Raw genomic sequence first — 20,219 nt, forward strand, 5'->3', positions numbered from 1 at the left:
GGGGATGCTCTTTCTTTTTGGTTAACAGGGCTTGTGGTCTGTTAATCTTGTTTATCTTTTCAATGAACCAGCTCTTGGATTTGTTCATTCTTTGTATTGTTTTCTTTGTTTCAATTTCATTAATTTCTGCCCTGATTTTTGTTATTTCTTCTTGTCTGCAGGGTTTGGGTTTCATTTGTTGTTGCTTTACAAGTGTCTTGAGTTGCAATGTTAAGTCATTTATTTGTGTTCTTTCCAATTTTTTGATGTAGGCACTTAGAGCTATAAACTTCCCTCTAAGGACAGCTTTTAGCATGTCCCAGAGGTTTTGTGTTGTATTGTCTTTTTCATTTAGTTCCAGAAATACTTTTCTTTAACTTCTCTTTTGACCCGTTCATCATTTAGGAATGTGTTGTTTAATCTCCATGTGTTCATGTGGTGATTCGGGCTTCTTCAGGTGTTGATTGTAAGCCTTATTGCATTGTGGTCTGATAGAATGCATGGAATTATTTCAATCTTTCTGTATTTGTTGAGGTTTTTTTTTTGTGCCCCATATATATATGGTCGATTTTGGAGAAGGTTCCATGGGGTGCTGATTAGAAAGTATATCCTTTGGTGCTTCAGTGGAATACTTGGTTGAGGTCTGTTAAATCCATTTGATATATGGTATTGTTCAATTCAGATGTCTCTCTGTTAACTCTGCCCTGTTGACCTATCTAATGGAGACAGTGGGGTATTGAAGTCCTCTACTATTAGTGAGTTGGGATTAATCTTGGTCTTAAAGTCCTATAGTATTGTTTTTATGAAGTTGGGTGCACCACAGTTTGATGAATATATGTACATGATTGTAATGTCTTCTTGATTTATTGTTCCTTTGATCAGAATGAAGAGGCCCTCTTTATCTTTTCTGATTAGTTTTGGTTTAAAGTCCATTTTGTCAGATACTAGAATTGCTACACCTGCTTTTTCCTTAGTGCCATTTGCTTGGTATATTTTTTTCCATCCTTTACTTTGAGATAGTGTCTGTCCTTGAAAGTGAGATGAGTTTCTTGCAGACAACAAAAAGATGGGTTTTGTTTCTTAATCCATTTACTTAGTCTGTGTCTTTTGACTGGAGAGTTCAGTCCGTTAATATTTAAAGTTATTAATGAAAGATGAGTATTGAATCCTGTAATTTTTATTTCTGTTTATATTCCTGATATAGCTGTACTTCTCCACAGTTATACCTTCATTAATTTCTTTTCACAACCTCTTGGGTATAGTAATTCCTTTCTTCAGCTCTTTGTATTGCTTCCAGAACTCTCTGAAGGGCTGGTTTTGTGGACATGAATTCCTTCAGCCTATTTATTGTCACGGAAGATTTTTCTTTCCCCTTCTACTATAATAGACATTTTAGCTGGTATAGTAATCTGGGTTGGCATCTGTGGTCATTTAAAACTGGGAATACTTTGGTCCAGGCTCTTCTGGCTTTCATAGTTTGCACTGAAAAAAATTCTAATGGGTTTTCCTTTATGTGTGACTTGTTGTTTCTCTTTTGTAGCTTTCAGTACTGTCTCTTTGTTTTGTACGTTTAGTGTTTTTAATATGATGTGCCATGGAGAGTTTCTTTTCTGGGCCTGTCTTTTTGTGTTCTATATGCTTCTTGTATTTGTATGGGCATGTCTTTAATTTTCAGAAATTTTCTTCCATGATTCTATTGAAGATCTTCTCCATGCCATTATCTTGGGATTCTTCTCCTTCCTGTATGCCTATGATTCCTAAGTTTGGTCTTTTTATGGTGTCACACAATTCCTGCATATTCCATTCTTGTGATTTCTTAAATTTTTCATAATCTTTGCTTGAGTGGTCTAGTTCATCCACTTTATCTTCCAGTGTTGATACTCTGTTTTCCAGAGGCTTTCTCCTGTCATTTTTAATTAGATTACTGAATGTCTTACTCCCTTCTTCCTTTCAGCCTGAGTATTCTTCAATATTTCTAACTCTTTTCTGAATTCATTCAGAAGTTTATCCCTATCTTCCTTCTTCCTTCTGATTACCTTGTTTGTGTGTCCTTTAAATTCACTGCATTCTTTTATGATATTCATCATTGTTCTTTTGAGTTCCATGTCCTGCATTGTCTCTAGGGGGTTCTCATTGTGCTCCTCTAGAGGACTATTGGCATTTGGTGGGGATATGTTATTTGGTTTTTCATGTTATTATTTTTTCTCTGTGATTTTGACATGTGAATTTCTTTTGTAGTTTCTGATTCTTGTGTGAGACTCAAGCCTTCAAGTTTAGGTCTGCTTCTTTTTGTAAATTTTATGTGTCTTTGTAGTTTACTTTGGGGCATGAAAAGCTGGTTCCTCCAAACTTCCGGTTCTCTCTTTTGATTTTATATTGGAGTGGCCAGACTGCTTTTGTCTTCAGGAGTTTCCACAGAGGTCCAAGTTAGATGAGGATCAGATGCTCTCAGGCTTTCTCCTAAGGTCTGGATCCCTCCAGGAAAGATTTTGGCCTCAGGAATTTGTGGGTTGGACTGGCCTGGGAGCATGGCCCAGGAAAGATGCTTGTCTAGGGAAGCTGGTGGCTGTGCCACCCAGAGATGCAAAGGGAGATGGTGGCGGGAAGAGGCCCCAAGGGCTCCTGGGGACTGCACTGAGGAACTGGGGTGTCTGGATGCAAAGGATCAGGAAGAGGAAAGGTCAGCCCAGGTGTCCAGGAAAGAGGCTGTCAGGTTGTGCAGCCCAGGGAAGCAGAGGGAGGTGGGGGCAAGACCAGGCCCAGAGTGCTCCTGGGGACACGAGAAGGAACTGGGTTGGTTTGGATGCAAAGATCAGGAAGCAGTGGTGGTTCCCCAGGTGTCTGGGGCACCAAGACAAGGAATGGGACAGGACCCAGGCTAGGGGGAGAGACCAGTGGAGGATATGGGAGGGTAAATGAGGGCACGATCGACTTACCCCAGAGAGAGGCCTGCGGGTCGTGCCTCAGATCATCTTTTACCAGAAATTCTACACATCTTGTATCATTACTAATGATTTTCCTAATAATATGTTTTTTGGATACTGGAATAGGATCAGTAGCCTCAAGATTGCTAAGTATGCCCTTTACCATGAGTAAACTTAGGTTTAATCACAATCAACATATAACTGGGCTGGCCAGATGGCTCAGCTAGTAAAGGCACTTGCCATCAAGCCTTATGACCTGAGTCTGATTCCTGAGACCCACAAGATGGAGGGAGAGAACAACTCCCTTGGGTTGTCTTCTGACCTTCACACATGCACTATGGCATGTGCACAGCCTCCTCCCACCCCCACAAAAGAAAATAATAAATGTCCTAGTCTGTTTCTTCATTGCTGTGACAAAATACTCTGACCAATACCAACTTGGGGAGGAAAGGGTTTACTCAGCTTACATCTCCCAGGTTGCAGTTCATCAGGGAGCCTAAGGTAGGAACTCAGGGCAGGAACCTGGAGGCAGGAGCTGGAACACAGGCCATAGAGGAACACTGCTTACTGACTTGCTTCCCTGGCCCCTGCTCAGCCTGCTTTCTTATGCAACACAGGCCCACCTGCCCATGGGTGGCACCACCCACAGTGGCCTCCCACATCACTCATCAAGAACATGCCCCTCAGACATGGCCACAGGCCAGTCCAATAGAGGAAATTCCCCAATTGAGGCTCCCTCAACCCAGGTGTGTCAAGTTGACACTAAAGCTATCCAGCACATAAATAATTTAAAAGGACAATAATAAGTCACATGGGTGATGCTTAGGTTCAAATAGAATAAACAACAGAATGGACTCAGGAAAGTCATCCTCTGACTTCAATGTATATCATGGTACCCAAATACCCACCCATGTTCATATACACATACACCCCCAAAATAAAGAAATGCAATAGATTTTTTTTTTCTTGATTAAAGAATCACAAACCTGAGACTTCACAAACTTGTAAAGATTAGTCAAGAGCCTTTTTGCTTCTGGTATCATTAAGACAACAGTAAAATTAGCATCTAGAAGTAGGCATATCCAATCCATAATCTGAAGAGAAATACAGAAAGATTAATTCACTAAGCCAAGTCCATGGTTCCAAACAGAAGAACAAATCTTTATGAAAGCCTCAACATTTTAGAGATGGAGGAAATATGTTTTTTTCTGCTTTTATAAGAATTAATAACAATCTATACAAGAGTAACTGGATCTTTTTCACAGGATTAATCAGAATGATAATTAATCCAAGAGAGTTAGTACTGGCTTTTTGTTTAGGAAACTTTTGTTTTGCTGAGTGTGGTGGCTCCTCTCTGGGATCTGAGCACTTAGAAGGAGGGAGCAGGACTGACTGACATAACCAGGCCAGCTGGAGCACAGAATAATATCCTGTCTCACCAAAGCAAAACAAAAACGCTTGTTTTTTTTTTTTTTTTTTTTTTTTTTTTTAACACAGGGTCTTCCTGTTAGCCCAGATGGCCTGGAACTAGCTATGTAGATCAACCAGGCTCTCCTGAATCTCAGAGATTTGTCTGCCTCTGTCTCTGAATGCTGGGATTAAAGCATGCACCACCATGCCCAACCAAACAAAACTTTTAAAAAATAATTGCCTGTAGTTATCCATTCATCTTCTACCTTTTTTTTTTTTTTTTGGTTTTTTTGAGACAAGGTCTCCCTATGGCCCCCAAGTGGCCTGGACTGGAGCTGGCCTTGAACTCACAAAGACTGGCCTGTCTCTGCCTCGAATGCTGGGATTAAAGGTGTGTGCCACCACACCCGGCTCATCTTCTACCTAGAAAGACACACCACAGGCGTTCTGTGTCCCAGATGAGCTATTATGAACCAAATTAACATAATATAAATAAACTATATATTTACAAAAGTATTATTCTACATATTTTCTAATGTCAAATGATGTATTAAATATGCAGGTATAAAAAATATAGAAAATGGTTATCTATTTGGAGAGAGAGAGCAAGTGAGCTGATTCCTTACAAAACTCCCTGTACCAAAATAAACTCTAGGCAGGAGTGGTGGCTCTTGCTGTTGATCCCAGCACTTGGGAGGCTGAGGAGGATCACAAGAGTTCCAGGCCATGGTGAGCTACAGAGTAAGATTCTGCCTCAAAAAACAAAAATGGTTGGATGTGGTGGCGCATGCCTTTAGTCCTGTGCCTAGGGAGGCAAAAGCAGGCGAATCTCTGAGCTCCAGGCCAGCCACATCTACATAGTTGAGCTTCAGGCCAGCTAGTTACATGGTGAGACTCTGTTCCCCCTCAAAATAAATAAATAAATAAACAAATAACTAAATAAATAGATGATAGATAGATAAACAAACAATAAGCCAAAAAAAAAAAAAAAACCATTCTAGGGGCTGGAGAGATGGTTCAGTGGTTAAGAGTGCTGGTTATCCTTGCAGAGGACCCAGGTTGATTCCCAGCAGCTGCATAGAAGCTGCCTGTAGCTCTAGTTCCAGGGCATCCTACATCCTCTTCTGATCCCCGTGGGCACTGTATGACACAGGTGTATTTACATACATGCAGGCAACATACTCATACACATAAAAAATTAAAAAATAATAAAATATTAAAAAATACATTTTACACAAATCAGTAAGTCAAACACAGAAAATGAGACCATAAATGTATGAGGGAAAAGTAGGATGGCTATTTTTAGAATCTTAAAGAGTGGGATGAGCATTAAACACAATGTTTTTTTACTTATTTTTATTTTATGTGTGTTTGTGTACTGCCTGCATGTAGATAAGTGCACCCGTGTCCTGCAATGCCTGAGGAAGACAGAAGAGGCTGTTAGATCCTCTGGAACTGGAGTTATGGACAGCTGTTAGCTGCCGTGTGGGTGCTGGGATTCGAATCCTGGTCTTCTGCAAGAACAACCAGTGTTCTTAACTGCTGAGCCATCTCTCCAGCCCTAAGAGTCAGTATATTTTAATGGCAAAAAAAAAAAAAAAAAAAAAAAAAGACTCTTTGTAGCCGGGTGTGGTGGCTCACGCCTTTAATCCCAGCACTTGGGAGGCAGAGACAGGAGGATCTCTGTGAGTTCAAGGCCAGCCTGGTCTACACAGTGAGTTCCAGGACAGCTGGGGCTACAGGGAGACCCTGTCTCAAAATGACAAAAAAAAAGTCTCTGTGCTGGGCATGCCTTTGATCCTAGCACTTGGAAGGCAAAGGCAGGCAAATCTCTGTGAGATTGAGGCCAGCCTGGTCTACATAGTGAGTGCCAGGCCAGCTGGGGATACAGGGAGACCCTGTCTCAAGAATCCCCCGGCCACAAAATGCCCAACAACTCTGTGTGTATGTACCTATGCAGGTGTGCATGTATGTGCCTGTGGATGCTGGAGGCTGAGGTCAGGCATCTTCTTCAGTTGTTTTCTACCTTACTGGTCTCTTGTGGACCCTTCCATTCACCAGCTCAGCTGGGTTGGCCAGCCCGTGAGCTCCAGGGATGTCTGTATCTGCATCTAACACTGGATTGCAGATGTGTGTTGCTGTGCCCTGCTTTTTCACATGGGTGCTGGGGCTCAAAACTCAGGGTGCTTATGCATGCCTGGCAAGCACATCACCATCTGAGCCCCCCCGGCAAGCACCCACTCTCTTAGGTGTATGAAGAGAGACAACCTACTGCTAGGCGCTCCTTGTCTTCATATGAGGCTCAAGAAATTCTTTGAAAGGATAATGATGAATCAGGAATTTAATTCCTAACACAGCACTACGAATCTAGACATCTATCTACTAGACCGAGGCGCCCTCTCCAGCTCCAACAGTCTGCATGAGGGAGAAGCATCTTCTCATCCCGGACAGGCTGAAGGTCGGGTACTGAAGTCTAGGTGCTGACACGGCATGGAGGCTCTGTACAAAGTCAAAGCTGTCTGACCTGGCTCAGGGTTGGAGGGTTTACTCCAGGAAGAGTCATGGCGGCGTTCCCACACCTGAGGTAGAGGAAATTCAAATACTGGAGAAGTAGCTGGGGGAGGGAAAAAGAAAAAGCACAGTTTACCACTCTGGCAGAAAAACGTTCTCTACGAACAAACCCAACAGAGAGTAGAAAGGCTTCTAAGAAGCTGTTCAATTAAATTATATATCAAATATGACTCAGATCTCCGGGGACACAGAAACTGTAAACTGAAGTCCTTGTCATCACCAAGGAACTCTCTAGTTGGAGAAAGGAAGGGGATGAGCTTAGTTCTGTAACTAACAGCTGGTCAGAGTTAAGTAGACCTAAATGAGAAATAAAATTCCACAGGACTTGCAGAACACTCACCACGATGTGCTGTGCAGGGATGTCCTTCAAGTGTGGCAGAAGGAAGGTCTCACTATAGGCTGAATGTAGAATTCCATTTCTACTCAGACTAAAGGAAAATCTTCCTTTAACAAGGAAAAGGCTGCTCTACTGAAAACATGAGTAGTTCTCTAGCTTTTTCTTGACACAGGGTCTCCCTGTAGCCCCAACTGGCCCGGAACTCACTATGTAGACCAGGCTGGCCTCGGACTCAGAGGTCCACCTACCTCTGCCTACAGAGTGCTGGGATTAAAGGTGTGAGTTACTCCCTTCCCCCTGCCGCCCAGCTCAAGTAGTTTTTTTTCTTCTAAAGTTCTGCAAAAAAACTATGATTTACAAAAGGAGTATCAGCCATGTCTTTGACTCCAGCATGGAGAAAGAGGCAGGCAGAATTCTGTGAGACCAGCCTACTAGCAATACACACGTGCCCATAAAATAAAAATAATAGATAAATTTTTTTTTTTTTAAAAAAAGGTCTCTTACCATTAGAGGTCAGGAAAACTTCACTTTTACAAATAGAATTTTTTTCCTTTTAAAGACTTGATAAAGCTTGTGTGTATGTATGTGTCTGTGAGGCATATAATACATGTTGAGTACTAATATAGTTTTTTTCATTGTATTTTTATGTATTTTACATACATATAGTAAGTGCATCAGGTGCATGCAATGTCCTTGGAGGCCAGAAAAGGACATCGGATTCCCCTGAACTGGAGTTAGAGACAGTGGTTAGCTGCCACGGGGGTGCTAAAAAGCAAATCTTGGTCCTTTGCAGGAGCAGCCAGTGTTCTTAACTGTGGAGCCATGTCTCCAGCACCCAGTTCCCAGTAGTGTTTTTTTTAAATTAAAAAAAATTATGATTTTTAAATTTTATGTGTATGAGTATACTGTCTGCATGTATGTAAGTGCTCCCATATTGTCCAGTGCCCTTGGAAGTCACAAGAGTCCCCTGGAACTGGAGTTACAGACAGTTATTAGCTGCCATGTGGGTGCTGAGAATCAAACCCCGGTCCTCTGCAAGAGCAGCTAGTGCTCTTAACTGCTGAGCCATCTCTCCTGGTTCCCCTACTACCCGCTATAGTTTTTTGTTATTGTTCTTTTTTGAAACAGGGTCTCCCTGTAGCCCCAGCTAACCTAGAACTCACTATGCATATCAGGCTGACCTTGAACTCACAGAGATCCGCCTGCCTCTAGCTTGCCAAGTGCTGGGATTAAGGGCATGGACCACTGGCAGACCACCAGAGTGCCTATTCCGACCTCCCTCTGGCATAGGGGCTAAGAACTCAGGGGACCCCCTGAGAGCAGTCCTGCCCCCATGTGGTGATAAGAGTTATGCGATTTGGAAGTCTTTTAGATAGACCCACTGAAGGGGTACCCCAATTGCCTCACCCTGCATCCCTGTTCAGTTCCCTATTGGCAAATCTTCAGAGGATGGTGTGATAAGAATAGGAGGTAGGAATTGGCTAGGCAGTTAGTATAAAAAGATCCCAAAGAAAAGTAGCCAGTTTCTTGGCTAAAAGTCAAAATCTCCTTGGGCTTCTTAGCAACATACTCTGTTCCAAAGGCCAAAAATGTCAGAATTATCTGGGAGCTCTTATCTAATCCCTAAGAGATTTCAGGGTTACCTTTTCAGAGGGGGGATGTTAAAGTAGCAAAAAGCCCCATAAAAGAAAAAGAAAGAAAGAAAGAAAGAAAGAAAGAAAGGAGAGAGTACACGAAGTTGTTAGAAAAGTGATGGGGTGATATGGGAGGTGCTGGAGGGGAGGGAGTGGGCATGGATTTGATCAAAACATCTTATATGAATGTATGAAATTCTCAATAAAGTTAAAAAAAAGGGCATGGACCACCATGCCTGGCCCCAATATGGTTTCTTAATAAAACAGACGTGTTGGCACCCACCAGTATCTCAGCACTTAGCTAGAGATAGAAGAATGAGCAGTTCTCTGGTGATGTGAGACCCTTTTTCAAAACAAAATCAAACCAAAACTCAAAGTCTCCCTCCAAACAAAGAAAACAGGCATAAATGGCTGGGGATGCAGTCCTGCAGTAGAGTGCTTGGCAAGAACATACACAACCATGGGTCTGATCTCTTGTAGTATCTTTAGCACACAGTGGGGTGGGGGTGGGGGTGGAGGAAGAAGAGGAAGGGGGAGGCAGGAAAACAGGTTTAAGTAAGTCAATTGAATGTGGCAGCAAATATAATCCAGTTCAACAGATGTTGAAAAGTTGAAAAAAGAAGCTTGTTAAATTACTTATTCCATATTTAGCGCTTGGCATATAACTATATCCCTAGAAAGAGAGCACAAGTGAGTGTTTCAAAGGATACAGCAGAGCTGCTCGCTTTGGTGTCACAGGGCACGAGACTGTCTTTGCTGCTCCAGGCTTTTCACTTAACTCCTGATTCTCGTTACTGCAGTTACTGTCTTTGGGACTGAAGCCATTCTGAACAACTTCAGTTTGCTCTTCCATTTCCTCATCTTGCATGGTATCACTACAATCAAACACTGACTCCATACTGACACTCATGTCTTGCAGACTGTCATCCCCAATGCTACAGTGTCAATGGAAAGCAAGAGGTTAGTTCTTACTACTTGAAACTCAAATTCATTTTCTAAGCTTTCAGAGTTTCAGAACTCGAATTAAGTCAGAGACTTAGAACGAAGTGAAGGAAAAGACCACTCTACCTTAAGAAGAGCTTTAAGCAGGCACAGGTCGCAGACTCAGGAATGTCAGGGAACTGCTGCAGGCAGAGTTGTAACATCTGTACATCTGCGCGCTCTAAGGCAATCTCCATCAAGCCAGGGCACAAGCTGAGATGAAAAAGTTGTATTAATTAATTAAAAAAATCTTTTGAGACAGGTCCCAGCTGTTCTGGAACTCACTATGGAAACCAGATTGGCTCTGAATTCACAGAGATCTGCCTGCCTCTGCCTCCCAAATGCTGGGATTAAAGGTGTGTATCACCACACCCGGCTCTTAAATTTATTTTTTCTGAGACAGGGTCTCCTGATTGCCCCAGCTGGCCTGGGAATTGCTATGTAGATCAGGGTGACTTTGTTGTCACAGAGACCCCCCTGCCTCTGCCTCTCCAGTGTGCCACCACACCTGGCCTTTTTTTTTTTTTTTGCATACGGTGTTTGGTACACATCTACCTGTAGGAAAGCACATGTGTTTGGATGAGCTGCATCAGACAGTTCTGGGGATAAAAGGATGGCTCTGCTTTACGTCTTCCCATAGGTCCTGTTACCACGTCTCCAAGTAAAGTATGAAAGTCAGGGGTTGACGTGGCCAAAAATTTACGTAGCTCTACTTCAATGTGTTTTTCTGAGTCTTCTGAAACGGTAAAATGGAAGAATTTAGTATGGCACATTAATAAATTTCACTCTGTACTAAAAAAAAAAAAACAAAAAAAAACAAAAACAAAAACAAAAAAAACTCCCAGTTCAAAATACTAACAATTTCACACATTTCTATAAAACAAGTTGACATTACAATCTATAACACAAAAAACTGCAAAAGGCAATGCCAGGCATGGTGGCATGTGCCTTTAATCCCTACCCCCAGGAGACAGAGGCAGACAGATCTCTGTGAGATGAGGCCAGCCTGATCTATGTAGTAACTTCCAGGCAAGCTGGGACTAGGGAAACCACGTCAAAAACAAAAAACTGCATGGGGGAAAAATATCTAAGAGTTTAGAATTTTTTGTTATGGTTTTTTGAGACAGGGTCTCCCTATAGCCCTAGCTGACCTGGAACTCACTATGACCAGGCTGGCCTGGATCTCACTGAGATCCTATCTCTGCTTCCTGAGAGCTGGGTTTAAAGGCATGTGTCACCATGTCTGGCCTCTCAAATCTCTGTAATATTTTTCTTTCTTATTTTTATGTGTATGAGTGTTTTGGCTGCATGTATGTAAGTGCACCATGTGCATGTAATACCTATCTATGGAGGCCAGAAGAGAGCGCTGGAACTTACAGATGATTGTAAGTCATCAAGTGGGTGCTGGAAACCAGACACCCCAGTCCTGTGCAAGAGCAGCAAGTGCTCTTAGCTGCTCATCTTTCCAGGTTGGACATCAAATCTTTAGAAGGCTACACTGTAAACAGTGTAACCAGATCGCAAATCTTTGAGATAAAGAGTCAAATAAGTAAAAGTTTTGCATCAACTCTGACAACTTTAAAATATAATATACAAATATTCACCAGAGAGAACATGAAACATTAGAACAGGTAGAATGAAAACTAGATGGGTCTCTCTAAACCACTTGATTTTTAAAAATATTTCCAGTACTTAAAAGTGCCATGGTGTGTGGAGTCCGTTTTCTCCTCCCACCATTACGTGGGTTCCAGGGATTAAACTAAGGTTGCCAGGCTTGTGTGAGCCATCTCACCAGCCCTAATTCTAGTGTTTTTTACTTACATTTATTATTGATAAAACTTGTTCAGATCCTGGAACTTCTGGCTGTAAACTGGTTTTTATCTTTTTTCTCCTTAGCTAGAATAAAGCAAACTCACTAGGATTTCAAACAATGCAAAAGATCCACCAGAAATCTAAAGGACTATGAAACAGATTAGGTTAGGACACTAAGTATGACCTCATACTTCAAATATATGTAGATTTCTTAAAGATTTTATTTACTTATTTGCTTATTTATTTATTTATTTCTGCTACATACATGGGTCTCCCTGTAGCCACAGCTGGCCTGGATTTGCTATGGAGAACAGGCTGGCCTTGAACTCACAGAGATCTGCCTGCCTCTGCCTCCTGAGTGCTGGGATTAAAGGCATGCACCACCTAGCCCGGTTAGATTTATTTTATTTTTAATTATTTGCCTGTGTAGTAAGTATGTGCACCTGAGTGCAGGTGCCTACAAAGGCCAGGAGAAGGTGTTAGATCCCCCCAGGTGGAGTTAACAGGAAGTTGTGAGCCACTTGCTGTGGGTGCTGGGAACTGAACTTGAGTCCTCTGCAAAAGCAGTATATGCTCTTAATTGTGGAGTCATCTCTTCTACCCCAACATATATATTGAGACATGGTCTCCCTATAGCCCCAGCTGGCCTGGAACTCATTCTGTAGACTAGGCTGGCCTCAACTTAAGAGATCTGCCTGCTGCTGCCTCCTGAGTGCTGGGATGAAAGGTGTGTGCCACCATATCAGGCATTGATACTTTTAAAAACAACCTTTGTTAGAAGGAAACTGGTTTTATTTCAACTCTGAAATAAGATTTTTAAATTTAGCGTGGCCTGGAACTCATTATGTAGCTCAGGTAGGTCTCAAACTTGCAATTTTGTCTCTGTCTCCTAAGTGCTGGACGGGATAGAGGCACAAGGCACCATATCCAGCTGAGGTTTTTTTTTTTTAAAACATAAAATCTTTATACTCAGGAGGGTATTACTGCTAATTGCAAGCTGGCTTATTTTCTTACCTGAAATTTAGTTAGTACCACACACATCCATAAAAATTAACAGATAAGGGCTGGAGAGATGGCTCAGTGGTTAAGAGCACTTGCTATTCCTGAAGAAGACACGAGTTTGATTCCCAACACCCATATCAAGTGGCTCACAACTGACTGAAACTCAATTTCCAGGGCAGCCAATTCATGTGTACATATTGACCCCCACCTCCCAATTACAAATAAAATAACAGACTACACATGAATTTTGGCTAAAGATTATGATGTTATAGGGCTGAAAACTCAAATTACCCTGTTATTAAGACCAAACATTTTAAGAGTTACTTAGATATAAACCATTAAAATAATTCAGCCTTTTCTTGTTTTTCAACATTTACCTTGACTGTTTTTTTTTTTTTTTTGGTTTTTTTGAGACAGGGTCTCCCTGTAGCCCGGAACTCACTATGTAGACCAGGCTGGCCTTGAACTCACAGAGATCCACCTGCCTCAGCCTCCTGAGTGCTGGGATTAAAGGCGTGCGCCACCACGCCTGACTACCCTAACATTTTTTATTTAACTACTAAACCCACAATTCTCCTTGACTGCTCTGCACTGTGGGATTCAAGTTCATATTCCTGACACATTTCCCAGTTTACAAAATGGGGCATGGAATAAACACAAAACATAAAATTATTGGACAATTTTGACCAACTGTTACCCGACTAAAGAACAACAGAACCCCTTACATACACTTCAAGAGAGGCCTCAAATTTTAATTCCACTAATAACCTCAAATTGGTAAATCACCAGTAACATTATTAAGGTACAAAAAAACCGGGAAGGTTGAGGCAGTACTGATCTGCCCTGGGCATTCCCCCATTGCCCTTATTCAGAAGAACACAGACACTAACAACAGTTTGGCTGGGTGTGGTGGCACACATCTTTAATCCTAGTGCTTGGGAGGCAGAGATAGGCAGATCTTCGTGAGTTCCAGGCCAGCCAGGGCTACACAGCAAGAATCCGTCTCAAAAACAACAAAAACTAGGGCTGGAGAGATGGCTCAGAGGTTAAGAAAACTTGCTGTTCTTCCAAAGGACCTGGGTTTGATTCCCAGCACCCACATGGCAGCTAACAACTATCCATAACTCCAGTTTCAGAGGATCTGGACGCCATCTTCTGGCCTCTGCAGGGCACTGCATGCATGTGGTACACTTACATACATGCAGGCAAAACATTCGTACACGCCAGGCATGGTGGCGCACACCTTTAATCCCAGCACTTGGGAGGCAGAGGCAGGTGGATCTCTGAGAGCTGAAGGCCAGCCTGGTCCACATAGGGAGTACCAGGCCAGCTGGGGCTGCAGGGAAACCCTGTCTCAAAAAGCCCCCCCCCCGCCCCAATTCATACAACAACAAAAACCACTAAAACACAGTGTGGCTTTCCAGTTTTTTGTAATACTTGCGATTTGGGCTATGCCCAAGGTAGACACTTGGTCAGGGAAATTTCAGTGAACATCAAAATTTAAAGTTAAGGCCCTACACCAGGCACGGTGGCTCATGTCTTTAATCACAGTACTTGGGATGCAGAGGTAGGCAGATCTCCGTGAGTTCAAGGCCAGCCTGGTCTACAATAGTGAGTTCCAGGACAGCTGGGGCTACAAGGGGCCCTGTCTCAAAACCCCCCAAAAAGGCAAGAAAGGCCCTACTATAAATAGGAGGCTGCATATGAAACTGGGAGTTAATAAAATATTTTATGTTAATAAACCAAGTATGTAAGTTTGTTTCTACCTGGATCTTGACTATGCCCCTCAGTTTTCCAAGGGCTCCTGCTAATGATGACACTTCACACTTGTATGGAATTACCATTAGATGTTTTCCATGCAGCATAAACAATATCTCCCCATAATACCAGAGCTGGAAGGAAAAAGTAAACATGTATTTTTTTCTAATATCTGACTCAATAATGGCCCCTAACATTTTATGACGGCCTCCATTATATTTTCCTATAGTTCACAATCAGCCCCCACTTACCCACTCTCCATTTACCCCTGCTGTTCATCTTCTCCTAAAAGTCTAGACTCTGGGCTGGAGAGATGGCTCAGTGGTTAAGAGCACTGGCTGGTCTTACAGAGGACCCGGGTTTGAATCCTAGCACACACATCGTGGCTAACAATTGTCCGTAACTCCAGTTCTAGGGGATCCAATGTCCTCCTCTAACCTCCGCAGGCATTATAGGACACAAATGTTCTTACATACACATAAAATAAAAAATATAAAAAAAAAAGTCTAGACTCAGCACGGGGAAAAAATCCTGGTAGTTTTTCAGAGTTTGGCTTATTTTGTATATCACGATTTTAAATCCCATCTATTTCCTTTTTTTGCTTTCTGTTTTTTAAATATTTTATTTATTATTTTTATTTTATATGTATGTGTGTATTGCCTACATGTGGGTAGGTACATGCAATGCCCTCAGAAGACAGAAGAGGCTGTTGGATCCCCTGGAACTGGAGTTACGGACAGTTGTTAGCTGCCATGGGGGTGCTGGGATTCAAACCTGGGTCTTTTGCAACAACAGCCAATGTTCTTAACCACTGAACCATCTCTCCAGACCCGCTTTTTGGTCTTTTTGAGACAGGATCTCTGTAGCTCTGGCTTGTCTGGAACTCACTATGTAGACCACCCTGGCCCTGATTTCAGAGATTCACCTGTCTCTGCCTCCCAAATACTGAGATTAAAGGTGTTTACCACCAGGCCTGGCAATCTATTTTCCTAATGACATTTAATTCCTCTTTATGAGGAAAACTCCATTATGTAAATAGATCACATTTTCTTCATCTGTTGATGTAGGTTGAGTCTTTAACTCGAAATTGTTTTTAAAGACAGGGTCTCCTTGTTGTAGCCTGGAACTCATTATGTAGCTGCTGGCTTCTATTTCACAGAGGCCTCTGCTTCCCTGACTGGGATTAAAGGTCTGTGCCACCACACCTGGCTCAAACTCAAGCTTTTGACATAACAATAACTTACTTTCTAAGCTATCTCAATACAACACAAAATAAGGAAAAAAAGTTCCTTTCCAAAAGAATATAATATGCACAATTTATTGAGGTCAAATGTGAATTAAGCACTCTCTAAAGGCCTTTATTTGGTTGGATGTTTTGAGATAGGCTCACTATGTAGCCCAGGCTGGATACAATTACAATTCCTGAGTGCTGGGATTACAGGAACTCTTGGCTCCCAACGTTTGCTAGAGTAGAATTGTAAGTAGTTGATTTTGCAAAATCATTTGTTCAAATGTAATTATAACCCAGTCTCTAGCCTTTAATTAAATCAGTAACATCTGGAGCTGAAGAGAAGGCTCAGTGGTTGACAGCAAGTACTACTCTTACAGAGGATACAAGTTCAGTTCCCAGCACCTATGTTGGGTGGCTCACAACTGGGTGTAACTCCTGCTCAAGAGGGATCTGATGCCCTCTTCTGACCTCTGTGGAGACCTGCACTCCTGTGTACATACCCCAACAAGACACACATCCATATACATAATTTTAAAAAGTGGCATACACCTTTAACCACAGCACTCTAAAGGAAGAGGCACACAGATATCAGTGAATCCAGGCCAGACTGGTTTTCATACTGAGTTCCAGGCCAGCTGTGGCTACAGGGAGACCCTGTCTTAAAAACATCCCTTCAAAAAAAAAAAACTTTTAAAAAGTCACTAACATCCTACTGTCCTAATTGACTTTATTTGCATATGCAAATGTTTAGTTGCCAAACACTAAATATTTGGCATCTTTGAAAGGAACTGAAATTCAATCCATCACTCAAATCAGACAAGGACCTCAGCCTTCAGTTTGGGTCAGCTTAAATTTAAGCAAGCACGGTAACTGTAGTGGTTTGAATGAATGTCCCCCACAGGCTCCAAGTATTTGGACACTTGGTCCTCACTCTGTGGTGCCATTTGGGGAGGGTCATGAAACCTTTAGGAGGTGTGGCCATGTTGGGGGAAGCATATCACTGAGGTGGGCTTTCAGAGTATCCAGCCTGTCCCACTTCCAGTCTGGCTTGCTTTCCTTCCTGTTGCCTCCTTCCATTCTGCCCCACCATGATGGACTCTCACACTCTGGAACCAAAGTCAAATAAACTCTTCCCTGTATAAATTGCTTTTATGTTTTATCATAGCAACAGAAAAGATAATACAGTGACATTTAACATAGAGCCTAAACAGCCAATTTATTATGGAAAAGTAACACGTTAGGTTGCAATTTAAAACACAAATATAAAAAAAAAAACCCAAAGAGCAGCTAAAAACAAAATTACTCTCTCTTAATCTAAAACTAGCCATAATTTAGTTTTTTCAAAGTGATAAAACAAGCTATTAAACAAAAATCAAACGTAATCTTTCAGGTAAAACACTATTTGTAATTCTAAAAATATTTAGATGTGAAAAGAACTCTCTCCCCTCACAGAATATTTACCAGAAAGCCAAATTACTAAATTTGGTCCACCATGGTGGCACACATCTATAAATTCTAGCACTCAACGCTACAGCAGGTGAACTGCAAGTTTCAGGCCATCCTGGGTTACATAGCAACACTTCATCTTAAACAAAAACCCAATCCCAATCCAGAACCAATTATTTGAAGAGTCCTCAAGAAAATACAAAACAAAACAACAAAAAATCCCCAACTTTCGGGGGGTGGTGGTGTACGCCTTTAATCCCAGCACTTGGCTTGGGAGGCAGAGGCAGGGGGATCTCTGTCAGTTCAAGGCTACCCTGGTCTACATAGTTCAAGGTCAGCTGGGGCTATAGGGAGGCCCTGTCTCAAAAAGACAAAAAAAAAAAAACAAAAAAACAAAAACAAAAACAAAAAACAAACCCAAAAACCCAATTTACTTGATGACTGGTTCCTTGTGGGAAATCTTTTGAAGACTGTAATGTTTGAAACTTTCTGTTCCATATGGAGAGGCATTCTATAAAATAAGTTATGCAAATTCAGAAACAGACTTAAATATAAGTATGCAAGATCTCTGGGTGAGGGAAGGAGACAGAAGTAAATACATAAAAGTTTGCTTATCAAGTATAAACAAGGAGTGACTGCATGGAAGAAGCGGAGTGGAAAACAAGCTCTTACAGGTCTTAGGTCAGATAAGAGTCTATAATTAAAACAATACTCAACAAAGAAAAGCCCCAGGACCAGATGACTTCATGGGTGACTCCTACCAAAGACAAAATTAACACCAAACTCTTTCAGGATATAGAAGAAACACCTCCTAACCTATTGCATTAAGTCCATATTTCCCTAAGATCAAGGACAACACACATATAATCTATAGAGAGACAACGTATCTTATGAATACAGATGCTTAAAAAAAACCCTCAACAAAATAGTAACAAGTTGAATCCAATAGAATATTAAAATTCATAAACAGCTGGCCATGGTGGCACACCATGCATTTGGGAGGCAGAGGCAGGCGGATCTCTGAGTTCGAGGCCAGTCTGGTCTACATAGTGAGTTTCTGGCCAGCTGGGGCTACAGAGAGATCCTGTCTCAAAAAGACAAAAACAAACAAACAAACAAACAAAAACCATAAACAAGTATTTATTCCAGGGTTGAAAGTGTGGTTCAATATAAGAAAATCAACCTAGATCACATACTATATTAAGAGAAAAAACAAAATCATCTCAGTTGGCACAAAGAAAACACCTGATAAAAACCTATAACTCAGAGGGGCATGGTGGTACATGCCTTTAATCCCAGCACTTGGGAGGAGGCAGAGGCAGGCAGATCTCTGTGAGTTCAAGGCCAGCCTGGTCTACATAGTGAGTTCCAGGATAGCTGGGGCTACAGGGAGACCCTGTCTCAAAAAGACAAAAACAAACAAACAAAAACCCTAAAACTCCTTTACGATAAAAACACTCAGAAAACCAGGAAAAGAACTCCCTGGACAAGATCAAGGGCATCTATGAGAAAGCCAAGATGCTCATCAAACTAAGGTGAGACTGACAGGCTTCACTCTATATTTACAGTTGACATGACCCCATGTAGACAAAATCCCTAAGAACACACGCAAACTAGCATCCATAAATAAATTTAGCAAAAAATTCAGGGTTTAAGATCAACACATAAAAATCAGCTGTGTTGGGGCTAGAGAGATGGCTCAGCAGTTAAGAGCACTGACTAGTCTTGCAGAGGATCCAGGTTCAATTCCTAGAACCCACATGGCGGCCACGAACTGTCCTTAACTACACTTCCAGGGGAATCTGAAGCCCTCTTCTGACCTCAAAGGCATTGCACAACATGGGTGCACTCACATATATGCAGTCAATACACTCATATGCATAAAATAAAATAAATATTAAAAAAATCAGCTGTGTTTCTAAAACCTAGAAATGAAAAATCTGAAAAGTTAGAAAAGAAAATCCATTTATATTAGCATGTAAAATAATATATTTAACCAAGGAAGTAAATAATTGTACAATAAAAATATAAGAAAATCAACCAAATTATTGCTAATAGAAATGAAAGAAAACAGAAATAGATGGACAGACATCTTGAGTTCGTGAATTGGAAGATTTAATACTGTAAATCACTGGGCATGGGGATACACACCTGTAAGCCCAGTGTTTGGGAACCTGAGGTAGGAGGATCTTGAGATTGAGGCCCAGCCTGTGCTACACAGTGAGACTTTGCAGGAAAGAAAAAGAGAGAAAAATGCAAAAAAAGATAAACGGCTAAAGCTAAATTTGAGGGGGAAAATGCAGAGACTTAGTGATTCAGTTACCCTTGGAAGCTGGTAGCGGAGGTCCTAGGACTGCCACATGATCTTGATCCAGGATGGTGAGTGTAGTTCGATTTCGAGCACCACCAGACACAACAGCCTTGAGCACCAATGACCTAACTAACCTCTGATTTTTTTCTGTGTCAATTGAATATGTTGGTATCAAGGTTTCATATATACATCCATCAGAGCCTGTGGGAGCAAATATTTGTTGATTAGTAAAGGGTAAAGGACAGTTTCATATCTCCTAACATCAAATGTATTAGGATGTTTTAAGTCTACCAATTCAGTAAATAATCTAATCCACCTAACAAGCACATCATTCTGTTTTCCCTTAACAAATATATTACAAATTTAGAATGGGGTGGAGGGAATTATTACTGATAAATATCAAGCAAAAAATGCCATGAAGTAGGCACAATGGGACATGTCTTAATCCCAGCATTAAGGCAGGACGATCTAATTTAAGGCCAGAATGGGCTATATAGGGAGTCCCTGTCTCAAAACAAATGTTTATAGCCAAAAAATAAAAACTCTAAATATCTGAGCTGAGGGAAGTAGCTTAGTGGCAGAGAACTTGACTAGCAGTCACCAGGCCATGGGTTTGGATCTTCACTATAGACAGAACAGAACCTGTAAGTACTTGTAATAACTAAATGTAGTGGAGGAAAAAAAAGCACTAAAGGAACTATTCAATGTCAAGCAGATTTTTTCCTGTACTGGGGACTGAACTCAGGGCTTTGTACATGTTAAGCAGGGAGGCTTCTACTGAGCTATATCCCAGTGCGTAATTTTCACCATGTTTCTGAGGCTA

At 41.5% G+C, this 20,219-nt stretch overlaps 1 protein-coding gene across 1 annotated transcript in view; it reads right to left on the bottom strand.

Moving 5' to 3' along the window:
* The window catches only part of LOC103740931 (nucleolar protein 11-like), a 37,993-nt gene that overhangs the window by 16,332 nt on the left and 1,442 nt on the right, over positions 1-20,219 (bottom strand). The window contains exons 2-8 of the mRNA XM_008841617.2: positions 19,409-19,597; positions 10,392-10,572; positions 9,924-10,049; positions 9,566-9,790; positions 7,225-7,303; positions 6,838-6,927; positions 3,890-3,997 (exon numbers count right to left, since the gene is read on the bottom strand). Coding sequence (XP_008839839.1) covers positions 3,890-3,997; positions 6,838-6,927; positions 7,225-7,303; positions 9,566-9,790; positions 9,924-10,049; positions 10,392-10,572; positions 19,409-19,597 — 998 coding nt within the window. The remainder of the gene's footprint in view (positions 1-3,889; positions 3,998-6,837; positions 6,928-7,224; positions 7,304-9,565; positions 9,791-9,923; positions 10,050-10,391; positions 10,573-19,408; positions 19,598-20,219) is intronic.

This window comes from Nannospalax galili, unplaced genomic scaffold (assembly GCF_000622305.1).
Source record: "Nannospalax galili isolate Female #2095 unplaced genomic scaffold, S.galili_v1.0 scaffold661, whole genome shotgun sequence".
NCBI classification, from domain to species: domain Eukaryota; kingdom Metazoa; phylum Chordata; class Mammalia; order Rodentia; family Spalacidae; genus Nannospalax; species Nannospalax galili.